The following is a 14,594-nucleotide window of genomic DNA, read 5'->3' on the forward strand; positions in this document are numbered from 1 at the left end:
TGGCAGTGACCGCCAGCTGAGAGTCTACATTGGACTTGCTCTCACAAGAATCCCATGTCTGTCTGTCCGTCACAGGGGTTAGTTTTAAGTCCAGACAGAACTGTTCTAGCCCACTGCTGCCAAGGACTTCTGAACTGCTCTAGAAAATGTCTTCCTTTTCACAGCAATAATGCACCATGAACTCAGCATCTTGTATGCAAGTACATTAAAATAGTTTACAGAGGATAAAAATACACCCAAAACTCATGAAGGCTTTATTCCCCTCAATATGAAGACTACTCTGCTTTTGTCCCCCTCCCGCCCTTCCCCCCACCCCAAATAAGCAGATGCGATCAAGGAGAAATTTATTTTGAACCAATTCTGCAAAACAGTTCAACAAAGCCATACTTTATAAAAATACTTAGTTACATAATTAAACTTATTACTATTTATATAAAAAGTGTGAATGTGAATTTTAAACTCTGTTAGGGTAAGAACCACATCAAGGTCTTCAGGTGAAACAAATAAATTTTCATAAACATACAAACTCTTTTGGAGAAGTCTTATAATACACAACCATTTACAATGAACACGTTCATTAAGTTAGTGTTTTATTCCTTTACTATACAAGTGTTATTACAATGAACTGTTCCATTCAGTAATTAAAAATCCAAACAATGCCAGTATCATTTTTGGCATTTTTTGTTATAACTGTATTAATACATAAACTTATATGATTGTGTTATTCATTTTAAAATATTTAGAAAAATTAAAATTCCATTGTATTTTTTGGGTTGATTTTTTTTTGTGTGTGGTTTTTTTTGTTTTATTTTTGCTTTTCTTACATAAAGCCCTTTTAAAATTTGATAACCACAGATGTATAGGTGATGAGCGATGATGCGGGAAAATGAAAAATGATGGCACTGTTCTTACAGAGATCTGTTTGGTAGTTGGATTCAATGTAGTGTAAACCCATGAAGAATGTTAAGTTTAGTACCAGAACTATATTACCAGCTTTTCTGAAATTCAGTTGTTGGATAGCTTTACAACAATAATATGAATTCCAACCTGGTAACTAAGTAAGAGTTTAGTGTTTCAAAATTAAAGTACATATGCTTGATCAGAAATTCAAGAACCTCATGCAAATTGTTGAGTAAAAGACATGATGTTATTGCTTGATATGTCAGTAGCCAAAGAAAATAAATCTAGATGTGGTGTCAGCTGGGCTGAATGCCAGCAAATTTCAATGTCACTGTATTCAGACAATATTAAATATATTTTATCCCTTTAGTTTTTAAACTTTCACATTTTCTTTTGTTTATTTTTAGTTAAATAATTCTGTAGGAAGGGCAGAAGTGGGAAGAGCAACTGCGTGTAAGTGTGCCTTAATAGTCAAGAAAAGCAAAAGTGCAATCAAATCCCTGAACTAGTGACAGCTAGCATTTGTGGCACCCACCCTTGTTAACACATATAAGCCACATACAACAGTACCAAACCTGTCTCTGAAAAAGGACTAAAAAGTGGCCATTGACCAGCTTCAGTCTCGCTTTCCTGGTGAGCTTTGCTCAGGTAGTCTTCCCATACAAAAGCTTGCTGTTGGATTGGGGCTTAAAAGATTAAAGGCTTTCCCCCCTTGATTGTATTACATAGCTTCAAGTTCAAATATCATCATACTTTATCAACACAATTTTACAAAATATTACCTCATTTTCTAGTTACCTTCATTATTCTTAATTAGCTATGCAGAAAGAAAAAAAGAAAAATCTCTCATGCTACTTTCCAGTTATATTAATACAAGTATTAACACAGTGCATTATGCCCTCTAATTTCATTATTGAGGTCTACCATTTAGATCAAGTTTGTCATTCACTGTTCCAATTTCTCTTTTAACCTGCCTACCCTAATTAAGTCCAAGCAAGAGGAAGCTTAAAGATCAAGACTATTTATCAAATACAGTTGTACCATCTTTTTTTTGGGGGGGGAGTGGGAGGCACACACATGTAATTTTGAACACAGGGAGTTTAACAGAACTGGAATAGAATTGTTTGGTCCCACAAAATTCTTCTGCTTTAAAAATATCTTGCCCCAAAATCACTAATTCCAGACAAGTCCCTCTTTAGTAGAATGATTATCAAATGTTGGGAAAATAAAGGATTTGAAACATTGGTTTTTCTGCTATTGTTCACACCAACACTCATTTTTCTACCCCGTATTTTCAGTAAGCTTCCTTTGGACCCTGAAAATAAGTTGGGAAAGAGGAAAAAAATAAAAACATGTCATTGGTAAATTAGATTATAACACTTTAAAAGTGGTTTTGTGCAACTGCATTATGAAATTCCAGTTTGCCATTAAGAGCATGCAAAGTAGTGAAGATTTTCTTTCCTTTGATTCCTTATAGATGTCAGGAATTCTTTGCAAGTCTTTTACATTTGGCAGATTTGTGCATGTTATATAGACTGTTGGCTTATAAATTGTCTCCAGGCTGGTACTGTGGTTCTGTAGCAGTAAAGTAGTCCTCCAAGAAAGACTGTATGTATTCAAATGTTGGTCTCTCATCAGGGTCCTTCTTCCAACACAGTTTCATTAACTCATGGAGAGACTCTGGGCAGCCTTGTGGGCAAGGCATCCTATATCCACGCTCCACTTGTTCCAGAACTTCCCGATTCACCATCCCTAAAAGAAAAGCATGTTAGCTCGGAATGACATTATGCAAAGAACAGTTTCCCAAAGTTTTTCAAGTGTCTCTCCAGCCGCAATGCAGGTGAATTTACCATAACAGAACCTTTAATGAACGCACTTTATAATGAATGAATTTTTTACATTTTGCATTAAATACGTTTTCTGAAAATTATTTAATTACACTGGTAATTCCTCAATACCTGACCTGGTCCTTCTTCCATTTGTATACTTTCTCATTTGTATACTTTCCCACTGCCTTGGGCCTGTCCCTTCAAAAAGGAGACTCAAGCACAAGTATCTGAATGGAACCTGCCTTAGGTTCCATTCAAGGACCACTTTAAATCAGGCCAAGAAAAAGGCATTTTATACCTAACAGAACAGCCTTACAAATTCCAGTCACAGCAAAATATCTGACAAATATGTGACGTAGGTTTAGTTTCAAAAACTGGTCTAGCAGGTTCACTCTACTGATGCTCACTATAGCCTGGGAAAATGTCAAAAGTAGAAATTTCAGGAACAGACAGATAGGAAAACATAAGGATACCCGCTAATCTGAAATGAACTATCAGTCACATTTACAAATGCTATTATCTTAAAACACTTTAAAAAATACATAATACTTAATCTGTAAATGAAACAAAGTAGCTTTGTGAACACAGGAACCAGTGACGCATGACTAAGTTTGTCTCTGCTTATCAACTGTGGGCTCTGAATGATGGCAAAAAGTACAAAAGGTAACTTCAGAAGCACAGAATACAACAAAGAAAAGAAAAATCTGTTAAATTTTCCTCTTACCTGGATATGGCACTCTGCCCTTTGTTACCAGTTCTGTCAGTAAAATTCCAAATGACCACACATCTGACTTGATTGTAAACCGACCATACAATGCTGCTTCCGGAGCTGTCCATTTAATTGGAAATTTAGCTCCTACAAACATTGGAAAGACAGATACTCAATTTTCCCTTGCTTATGCATCATTTGCTTACACTTTGAAATATTTTAAAAAGAATACTGCACTCAAAAAATGTTTACATTTTGCTTTGTTGACAAAATTCGAGCTGGTTTAGTATTTTAATATTTCAAACTGGAAAGCAGTTTCAAACTAGGGCAGCAACTATCGGCTACAATTTTTGTAAGGACTTAAGACATCTGGGATCCTTAATTAAATACGTTTCAAACAGTGGGATGATCTTCAGAATCTGATGAGCAACCTCTCTGGAATCTCAGCTCTCCTCAAACTGTAGCAAGTTTTACCCGAAAAACACAACTAAAAACATTTTTTGAGAACATAAGCAAATGGCCAGATGATTTTGGACAGTAAAAAGTTTACTAAAATTGCACTTAGGCGAGGGGGACACCTAAACACAGCTGTGAAAGCACACTTATATGCATAATCTTTATTCATGCAGACAGAATACACAGACACATTCTGCTAAATGTAATAGTTCTAAGTAATTTGAAGGTAACTGGTCTTATTTATTCAGTAAATAAATCGGTCTTACCTTGTCTTGCAGTGTACTCATTGTCCTCTATTAACCTTGCTAAACCAAAGTCTGCTATTTTACACACAAGATTGTCTCCTACAAGAATGTTAGCTGCCCGGAGATCCCTGTGGATGTAGTTCATTCTTTCAATGTAAGCCATGCCATCAGCAATCTTAAAAATAAAGTTTTATTAAAGATTATTTTTCATGACTATATACATTTATCCCAAGCATTAAGCTGTGCCCCTTTATTTTAGCTCCATTCTCATTGTATAAGTATAGGAAGCATAGCATAGCAAGAGCTTGTGACAGCACTGATTAGAGTGTGTCCGGCTATACACTATCTGCTATTTGGGAACGAGACTGTTTCTTTTCGACAAATTACAAACCTACAACAGAAGATGTAAGACAGAACAGCATACAATAGCCAGAGTGTTCAGTTGATATCTCATATGGTTTTAAATCTCTCAGCACAAAATACAGTTTCCTTGGTTTATACAATGTACCTGAGCAGCCATGTCGACCAGCTGTGGGAGTTTTAAGTATTTCCCTTCTCCTTCTTTAAGGAAGTCTAGCAAGCTGCCTGTAAAAGATGACACATTGGCGGGGGGGGGGGGGGGGGGGACAAACCAAAACATTAATTGACACATTCATCTCCCAAAATCTGTGTTTGAAAACCCATCACTTAACAGAAAACATGACTCAATGACTATGCCTGTAGTTGACTCTGCCCTGGTAACTAGTCAGTGCAAATTTTATCCAAGTATTTTGGAATCCATTTCAATAATTCACATAACTGAACACTAATTAGACTGCCGCTTGATGATTATATAGCAATACATAAGGATTTTTCCCAATATTCCTGGTATCAATGTCCTTCCAAGTTGGACTTTTTTCCACAGTGAGATTTATAATTAAAGAACAAAAAACCTCCTCTCCATTACTTTAATTTTTCTGCCAGCTCCAATTATATACTAGAGAAATGATTCTGAAATTGTTGATTTTGTTGCTTTTTCTTCCTTACAGGGGAAAACAGAAGTATCTTCCTTTCTTTAGGTTATATTATCTTCTCCCATTTATATAATGCAATCGTGTCCAGAACATTACAACGAGTAGTATTTGAAATCAGTTCCAAGGACCTGCGCTCCTTTTAAGACAGTAATCTTTACATGCGTGGTAAAACTTTGTCTCTGACGTAACAGCTTTCCCTACAGGTGTTATTATGCCATAGGGGTATAGGAGCATGATCTCTTTCTTAAGAAACTGGTGAAGACTGATAACTAATCAGTTTCATCACAGTCAAAATTACAAAGACAAAATTACAAGCGTGGCAATGGTGGGGAAAAAAACCCCACTGAACTGCAGATCTTGCAGTGGATTCATGGCTGTAGCCGTGAATTAGATATCTCCAGTGTGGTTTTAGTCACTTGCTGTATTTTTGCATTGAAAGTAAAAGCGTGGCAGGCCAGACCCACACTGCAGTTGATGCTGGTTGTGTTTGTTTGCACAGGCTTTTACCCATCTTGGTTCATGAGCTCAAAGGACCAAAGAGGAGCAAAGATTTCACACTGACCTCTAGTAACCTGTCCACATTGGAAAAAATTTTGGGTACTGTGCAGTTCTTACCCACCTCTTTTCCTTGTAAAAAGAGAAAGAAAAAGGAAAAAAACCTGTTCTACTACCTTTCAAGAACAAACCACCAAAGAGGTTTTATGTTTTTTGGTAAAATGTGGGAAGTTTTCCAAATGAAAACAGAGGGTTCCAATGAATGAATGGCATTTTGAATCCATAACTTTGACAAACATGCAACCACTTTTCCAATTCTTTACTTCTGCTTTTGCAAGGTAACATCCCAGTTCCTGTTTTAATCTTTACTTTTTCTTAGGCAGAATACTAGAAACCTTTTTTTTTTCCTGATTGCCTTGTCAAAACGTGATTTCTGAACAATGAAAACTGATTTTGCATGACAGATTTAACGCTAGACAGTCTCTCTGTCAGATCTTATTTAGGAACAACAACAACACAGAAGGAACTTTTTATATTTTCTATTCCTTTCTACCTTTTCAAACTTATACAATGCTTAAAAACCCCATCCAAACAGGACCCCCCCCCCCCCCCAATATTTGTGGCAGAGTACTGAACACAAGCAGCTACTCTCTTGGATTTTAACATTGTTTCTATTTCTTACCAGGATAGCAAAATTTCTCTGTGAGGTGAACAGAAGTCTGCATTTTATAAAACTGGAATAATTGACTTGAAAATCTGCTGCTTCTTAACACTAATATGCTTATGATGTTTATTTCTACATTCAGCCTAAATCTCTAAATCTCTGTTTCAGTAGCAGGGGGAGGGGGAAATGATATAAAGCAAGGGAAGAAGGATGAAAAACTGAAAACAAGGAGATAAAGGAAGGAGTCTAGAAAAAAAAAACCCTAAACTTTTTTAAAATTTACTATTACACTGCTGGAAAAGAAAAACTAAAAAAAACCAAAACCCAACTGATTCTGTTGCTGTGAGCATGATCTGTCTACAGGCAGGTGTATTCTTATAATAATATTCCCAGCTATACCATCCAATTTAAATGTAACAGGCAGTACACACTAAAAAATGAGGATAAAAAACCCAGTCTTGTACTTGGAAGATTAGCAAGGGTGACACAGATGTGCAAAAAAATCATGCCTCCACCCATGATCTAAATCAGAACTGCTTCAAGTAGGTCAAGCGTTGCTCATTTTAATTTAATCAAAATTACCACTTATACGCCAGTCGGCTTAAACCTAACATTAATTAAACATTGAATTTGTTGCTGGGATCTTAAATAATCTTTTAAATGTAGTATCTTCAAACTCTTCTGTCACGCACCTTTTGTCATGAATTCAGTGACAATGTAGATTGGTTCCTCAGAAACGACGGCATAGAGTGGAACAAGTTTGTCATGCCGTAATTTCTTCATGATCTGAGCCTCCTGCAGGAAAGCTTCTGGCATCATTGTACCAGGTTTTAGTGTCTTGATCGCTACTTTTGTGGTTCCATTCCATGTTCCTAGAGAAACAAATTAGATTTTTTTTCTTCCTTATAATACCAAAGACATTTTCCGCTGAAACGGCTTTGTGCTTCTGTTTTGTTAGCTAACAGTATAATTATCAATTAGAACTATATTAAATATTATTTTTACCTTTATGTGACTGATGGTAATTGGTACTTTTTCTCTTCAATTCTTTATCAGATTATCTTTTCAGATCCCAATACTGTTTTACTTAAAATACTATTAAAACATTCACACAAACAACTGAAAGGTGTCGCATTAAGCTCTTACCCATCCATACTTCACCAAAACATCCTTGGCCCAACTTAACTTCCAGCCTCAAAGATTCTCTAGGAATTTCCCAAGCATCTTTTGCTAGTCCCTGTGTTTGTGGTTTCACAGTGGGACACACAGTTGTTAGCTTATGACACAGCCCATCAGCATGTTCTGGAAAATGGAAAAAATAAGCTTTGTCGTTAAGCAGGGGTAAGACTATAATAAAAGTAACATCCTAATGTTGATAAAAAGAACTAGTCCATTTACTGTTTGTCAAAATAAAAAAGAAATTTTATAATTGTCAATTTTTAAAATAAGCTACATATGCAGTTTTTCTTCCTCATGACAGGCACAAGGTAGGATTGGGACACTAGAACTTGAGCTTACCTCTGTAGTGTTTCACCAACTTCTGTAGAGATTCAAATTGTGCTCTGGTTGTGATATAGTATCCACCATTGTCAAGTTTTCTGATTTTGTAGTGTTTCACATTATCACCTCTGACCTCATCCCAGTCACGTATGGAAAGGGAGTAAGCACCTAGGAAACAAGTCATACTTGGTTCTTCACCAAAAATTTAAAGACCTATTTTAACATATCTCCCCAACTGTCATTATACACATACATGTGTGCACATGGATACGTAAAATGTGACAGACATAAAAATGGCCATTATGTCTACCTTGGTGGGGGGGGATAGGAGAGATAAGAGATATACATAAATATACATACCTTTAGTGGTTTCACTCTCTCTTACTAAGAAAATACCACGCTGGTTCCCAGGATTTAAAAGTAGCCTTTCTGCATCCTTCCTGCCCATCTTACCAAAATACCACCTAGAAAATGTTAAAAGAAACATGTGTAAGTAAAAGCTTCCTATACTTTGGTAATCACATAACTACAAGATTTAGAAATCTCAAGCATTGGCTGGGCTACTAATATCCCAAAGCAGTTACAGATCAACAAAAGTAATGACATCCATATAATCAAAAGATTAAGATGACCTATTTCTATATGACTCATTTCTATTGTTTGCAAAATACATGTAAAGAGGCCTCTATCTGCGAATACTATGTACTATTTTCTGATGGTTTAACAATGAACATTAACAGTAGTCATCACTGAAAATAACACCTTCCTTCTGGTTAAGAAGTTCACAGGTCAAGCTGAATCAGATGACACTGAAATACTGTTATTAGCACGCTCAAAACACTGCAGCAGCTGAAACTACCTTCTCTAAGAAGTTTCGGCTATATGTTAAAAAAACAATATCGAATGCAAAGTGGATGTGTTTAAATATCATCAGATCACAGGTTCATTCAGGTTGGAAGGGGCCCTTGGGAGGTCTCTGGTCCAGCCTCCTGCTGCAAGCAGGGTCAGCTGAGAGATCAGACCTATTTGTTCAGGGCGCTGTCCACTCCAGTCTTGAAAACCTTGAAGGATGGACCCTGCACAGCCAACCTGGGCAACCTGTGGCCCTGCCTGGCTGCCTTCAGGATAAAAAGGTTTCTTTTTATATCCTACTGCCTCCCATCCTGTACCTCAGTACAGGCAGCACTTTTTTCTACTAATCATTTAGAAACAACCCTGTGGTAGGTATCATTTGTCTCTGAGTAACACTCCCTCTTTGTTGCATCACTCTGATACCGAAAGTATGCAGACATTTAAAAACACCTGCATTTTTTTCTTTCCTTAAGTTCTTTCACAAAAGGAATTTCTTCTTCTATGCTCCCAAAGTGTGCTCATCCTGATGAACAGCCTGCACACAGCTCTGTCCTGAGCCAGTGATAATTTTAAGGTCTGTCTCCCAGTGAATCCCCAGACTTTGGAATAACACTTATTTCTAACTATATTTTATTTTCATTGTGTACCTCAGAAGTCACAAAATGATGCAAAGTGTACATTTCAAACATTTTCATTTGGGACTGTCATAGCATCAAGCAAATCTCGCTTCATGAATGTTGGGAGAGGAAAAGTAGCATTGGAAACTGCTGCAAAACAATGGTTTTGTGGGTGAAACCTTTTGTGGGGGAAAAATGTAGGTAAGGAGGGATCATTTTGTTGGCCTGTGAACAGAATGGCCTTTGCAATCACTTGGGAATTTGAAACTTATTCTTACTTTTTATTGTATTTGCAGTTTGACTGTTTAAGTAGATGTGCAAAGTAAGAATTGGGTATCAGACTACATACACTTGAGACAATTTGGATGTAACCTATAATCTTAGTGAAGCAAACTTGAACTCTAGTAATTACTTCACATGATAATGCCTCCTCCCCAGACTACTATGACAATTTACAAACTATATCATAAAGTGTTATTTTATTTCATTACCTACAAAATAATAGTAGGGTATACTTGGTTGTTTTTTTTTTTTTTATGAGCTTTAAACATTTATATTATGACATAATTCAAAAGCCACACGGATAATATGGGTCCTGTCACAAGCAGTTTTTGATATAAATGCCTTCAGGCTTAGAAAAGAGCACTTAAAAGAAAACCCTAGCAATCTGCGGCTGTGTATTGCTTTTGCACTTGTGACTTCAGCTGCAATCATAACACAAAATCTACAAACACTATCAAAGCCCAGAGCTAACAAATGAACTCTAAAGCAAATGAACTCTATTCCAAATGCTGTGGTGATAATTAATAAAATCAGCACTAGTTCTTTAAAACAGTCAGTTTAAAAAAGCTTCCTCGCTCATCACCCCACTCTCACCTCTAGTCATCACATAAACTATGACAAATCCTACCACTCCATTTTGCCTGTCTTTAGGAGCAATACTTTCTTTGCAGAAACACTGCATTCTTACTTTGCAAAGGGCTATTTTTTCCAATTTACCACTGCTGCTGTTGTAATGACAATATGCTTTTATTGCATAGTTTAGAAAAAACCAAAACAACTCAACTTTTTTTCAAAAAACCTCAAGTCAATAATTTTATAAGCAGCTGAAACTCAAGGGCATAAAATAACAGTGTGTCTTTGATGGAATCACTTTTCAATAGCAAAGAGCCAGGTGAGAGCAGTAGCAACATGCTGAAGTCTCAGCTTGAGATTCAGGAAACATCTTGGAAATCGGGCACTTGTCCCAGAAGTGCAGTAGCAAACACAGAAGTGCCCAGATCACGCATCAAGGAATTGCTTATTGGCAGTACCATGCCTGTATACTGAAGCAAGAGCTGTGGAGCTGTGTATTTCTAGTACAACAAATATAATTAATCCCTTGGAACAAGTATCACCTGAAACTGTACCCCAACTCACAGTTCCCACAATAATTTTATGTGATTCTGTAAGTGCTCTGGGATCTTTGTTTGTAAATAAATGTAGGAAGTACTGGTACCCAAAGCAATACAATTTTCCCAATTCATAGTAGTTCTTAGTGTGCCTAACAATTTTGTCACCAAAAAAGTTGTTATAGTTCAATAGATTAGCAATAACTGTCCACACAAATGTTTTTTTAGAATGTAAGATTAGGTGCTACCAAGGATATAGCTGATCTTGAATTAGTGTTTGGCAAAAATAAGGATAAAAACCTAAAATTGCCGGTGTGTGAACTCTTTAACTGAAAGCCATCCATTTTTGCTTTATATGAAATACAGTGCACGTCCCCCAATTCTTATCTTCATTATCACATTCTCCCATCCTTTTTCCTTTAGCCCTACATATAGCAAGCAGGCATAAAACATTTGCATGGATGTCCACCTCACACTTACTAATAATTATACTTTTGACATCATTCAAGTAGCACTGCTATCTTTTAATTAGTAGTATTCTCCTACTTTACCCTTAAATGTTACATATTCTGAATTAAAGGACTAGTATCACTACAGGACACAAAGTGTAGAATGGATAATAAGAACAGATTGACAAGATATAATGTCTTACTCTTCTGCTTGAATGGAGTCTGCAGGAGCTACATAATTGCTTGGGATGTAGCCCGTTTTTCCTGTCGCAATGGATCTTGCTTCCCACCAGTCTCCTTCCCTGCAATGAAACATCAGTTACCTCCCTCTTCCACATATAAACAATACATCACTCCCTAGCACCTATAACATCCTCACATACGAAAGGCGGGTTAAATTTAGGTAACATGTTAGTTTAATAATGAAGGCATCTAAAATAGTTTGTGCTGCACCTAAATATATTTTTCTTTTCATTGTAAGCAACACGAGTGCCTCTTAGTGGAATTTTGCATTTTAAAGATTTGGGGTTTGTTTTTTTTCTTTTTTAAATGTAAAAGGAATTTATCAATACATGCAAAATGCAAACCTACAACAAAACATTTTATGGCAGGGATGTGTAAATAAACTTCCCAGTTCTCTAGTCTTCATCTGCCTTTCCCAGATCATTCTGCCTGTATGCTGACAGTGAGCAATAAAGTAAGCAGGAAGTAAGCTAATAAAATTAGAGAACTGGACGAATGAAAACTGCTACATGTATGAATTAGAACTATTACTGCCGCCAAAAGCCGTGTGTAAAGAAATCTCCAAGGTGAACAAATTATTTCCTTTCCACTAGACTTCTAGAAATCAGGCTGTAATACTGTAACACTGTTGCAATTGAACTAGAACATCAAACTACTCATAAACCATCTGAGCATGGATATACGGTGGAGGACAGCTAGACGCACTTCCACGGCGAGACGTCCCTGCCTACAGGCAGGGCACTCACCTCCGGCATTTGCCGTGCAGTGCTGCCAGCTGCGCCCACCTCCCTCCCCGTGAGATATGGAAACCCATCAGAGAGAATCTGCAAGGTGCAGAGCCTGGGATGGGACGGTACGTGTCTCCACCTCTGCTGCCCCGAAGCTGTGCCTCGCTACAGCAGGGAGTGGAAGGATGAGAGACTTGGGGCTGCCCCAGGCACTACAGTTCTACATCTGCACCCAAACCCTGACCTCAGCCTGGAGGTTATTGTCTTACCAGTATCAATATTTTAACCCCATGCTTGTTGAACATTGCATGCATTCAAGGGGAAAAAAAAAAAAAAAAAAATCCATCTACTCTTCACTGAAGTAGGTTACAGAGATTTCAAGAAGAGCTGGGGATCTATTTATTCCCAACAACAACCAAGTGAAGTCTGTGAATGAGAACACTTACGTGTTATTTATTATCTGGAACCGTTCACCTTTCTTAAATGAAAGGTCATCTGTAGTTCTAGCTTCATAATCATATAAGGCCACAAATACAGTAACACCACCTTAGGAAAAAGAAAAAAAACCCATATGATATAGCAGTAATGTTGCAACACTTGATTTAAGGAACTGTCCATGAAACAACTCATCAATTTGATTTGGAATCAACTAAACACTCTGGGTTGCATCTCATTTTGGAAGCTGGATCAATAATCAGCTCATTTCTTAAAGACAGAGGAAAGCCTATAAACAGATACCCTAAAAATACGCTTCCACACCATAAAAGGCAGCTAGATACATCACTGGAACTATATTAATAATTAGAGCACTTATATACAGAAACTTGCACAACACATCAGCAGTAAAAAAAGCTAGCTTCTTTATTAAGCTAGCTTCTTGTTAAGAAAAGCAATTTTAGAAGATCCTACAACACCACAACGGTGAACCTTCAGCCACTAATTTTTACAGAAGTAGTTTCCTGTTGAACTTAGCTGTAAATAAGTGATGTGTTCCCAACTTTCTGAGATTACACATCAAGATCTACTCAAGGAATTGAACAAGAAATAAAAGTATTCTGTTGGGCACAAAGTCATTTCTCTGCTTTAGGACTAATGATTTCTTTAGTTCCATCAAGTCTCCCCATCAGTGAAGCAGACCCTTGCTGAGGATGATCCGTCAGCGCATTACTCTAGAGAGCAAGGACCAAGATAAGTCATGGGATGAGCAGCTGCACTCCACCAACCCTAAGGAATTTGCTTCCCCATCCCACTTCTGGTATAGGACACACGTTGTTGAACGTGTCCCACAAACAGCATACACGTGTGAGAGATTAGGGAGGTTCCTGTACTTACGGTAGGAAAACTTTTTCTATACTTAAAAGAACTAATCTATAAAACTGGGCTAAAAGAGAAAGAGGGAAAGGAGAACAAGCTATATGAGATGTACAATCTATGAGAAAAAATAAAGAACTATGTACCATAACTAAGAGAAAGTTAAAATAGAAAACTGCAGGTGGGCAGTTCAGAAAGACTTTTTAAGCTCTAGAAATGCTATTTCACAGTCTAATGGATATTTAGGAAGCCTAATGATAGTCCAAGCAGTAACTTATTTTGAAATGTATAATATTACATCTCTAACATGCACACGTATGTAGCAAGATATACATGGAAGGCTACCAACAGAAACATATTGCATCTAATTTTAGATCTTACAATTAACATGACAGTGATCAGAAAGGAAGAATACACAATGCAACAGGTATTGTCTACAACTAATATTCTTTTGCAATGTACACTTTCTGACCTAAGAGCTCCTAATCACTTAAATATTTTAATTTGATTTAGAGTCTTCCTGTGATTACAGTCTCTCAGCAGGCCTCAGCTGGAAATGAATTTACAGTTCCTCTAGGAAAAACAGACCAAAAAAATCCCCACAGGAGGTTAGAGTAATTGAGGGTTTTTTTTGAAGTGTGATTTATGAACTGAAAATGAATCAGAATATTCCCTAGAAGTTAAAGTTCCTAACCTAAGTTAAAAATCAAAACAGTTTATCAATTTTTGCCTGCATTATTACATTACTGCATTATTCTGATGACGCAAACTGCTACACGGAGCAAGAAAATTGTGGGGATACATACCATATTCGCACAAACAGAAATCAAATGTTATGGAAATAAACCATCCCCAGAGAGTTCTTCAGCAGATGAAGAAAACCAATATCCTCGAGTCGCAATATCACAAAAGTTCCTAACTGCATATAAAGAAACTGGGAGAATCCAAGAACTTCGAAACAAACTGTACAACATCTAGAAAGATACTAATGTGGGAACAAGAGAGAGACTGATTCCTCTAGACAGTGTAGCATTAGTCAGAGTAATGGATTCAAATGTAAACCATGCAATAAGAGAATTATCAGTAATTATCAATATTTGTGTACTCTTAATTATTTTTAAAAAAAGAATTGGAAAAATTAACATATAATCCTTTGAAAGTTTTTATTTCAACACTTCAGCTACCATAAAAT

General features: G+C 36.8%; 1 protein-coding gene across 3 annotated transcripts in view; it reads right to left on the reverse strand.

Annotated features, from left to right (window-relative positions):
* Nucleotides 1-573: 573 nt before the first annotated feature.
* YES1 (YES proto-oncogene 1, Src family tyrosine kinase) overlaps nucleotides 574-14,594 on the reverse strand; it is a 50,727-nt gene continuing 36,706 nt past the window's right edge. For all 3 annotated transcript variants that reach the window (XM_072852669.1, XM_072852670.1, XM_072852671.1), the window contains 10 exons: nucleotides 12,538-12,637; nucleotides 11,324-11,422; nucleotides 8,172-8,275; nucleotides 7,830-7,979; nucleotides 7,458-7,613; nucleotides 7,004-7,183; nucleotides 4,648-4,724; nucleotides 4,161-4,314; nucleotides 3,454-3,585; nucleotides 574-2,652 (listed from right to left, as the gene is read on the reverse strand). In XM_072852669.1, the coding sequence (XP_072708770.1) occupies nucleotides 2,444-2,652; nucleotides 3,454-3,585; nucleotides 4,161-4,314; nucleotides 4,648-4,724; nucleotides 7,004-7,183; nucleotides 7,458-7,613; nucleotides 7,830-7,979; nucleotides 8,172-8,275; nucleotides 11,324-11,422; nucleotides 12,538-12,637 (1,361 nt within the window). In that variant the 3' untranslated portion in view covers nucleotides 574-2,443. The remainder of the gene's footprint in view (nucleotides 2,653-3,453; nucleotides 3,586-4,160; nucleotides 4,315-4,647; nucleotides 4,725-7,003; nucleotides 7,184-7,457; nucleotides 7,614-7,829; nucleotides 7,980-8,171; nucleotides 8,276-11,323; nucleotides 11,423-12,537; nucleotides 12,638-14,594) is intronic.

This window comes from Ciconia boyciana, chromosome 2, assembly GCF_034638445.1.
Source record: "Ciconia boyciana chromosome 2, ASM3463844v1, whole genome shotgun sequence".
NCBI classification, from domain to species: domain Eukaryota; kingdom Metazoa; phylum Chordata; class Aves; order Ciconiiformes; family Ciconiidae; genus Ciconia; species Ciconia boyciana.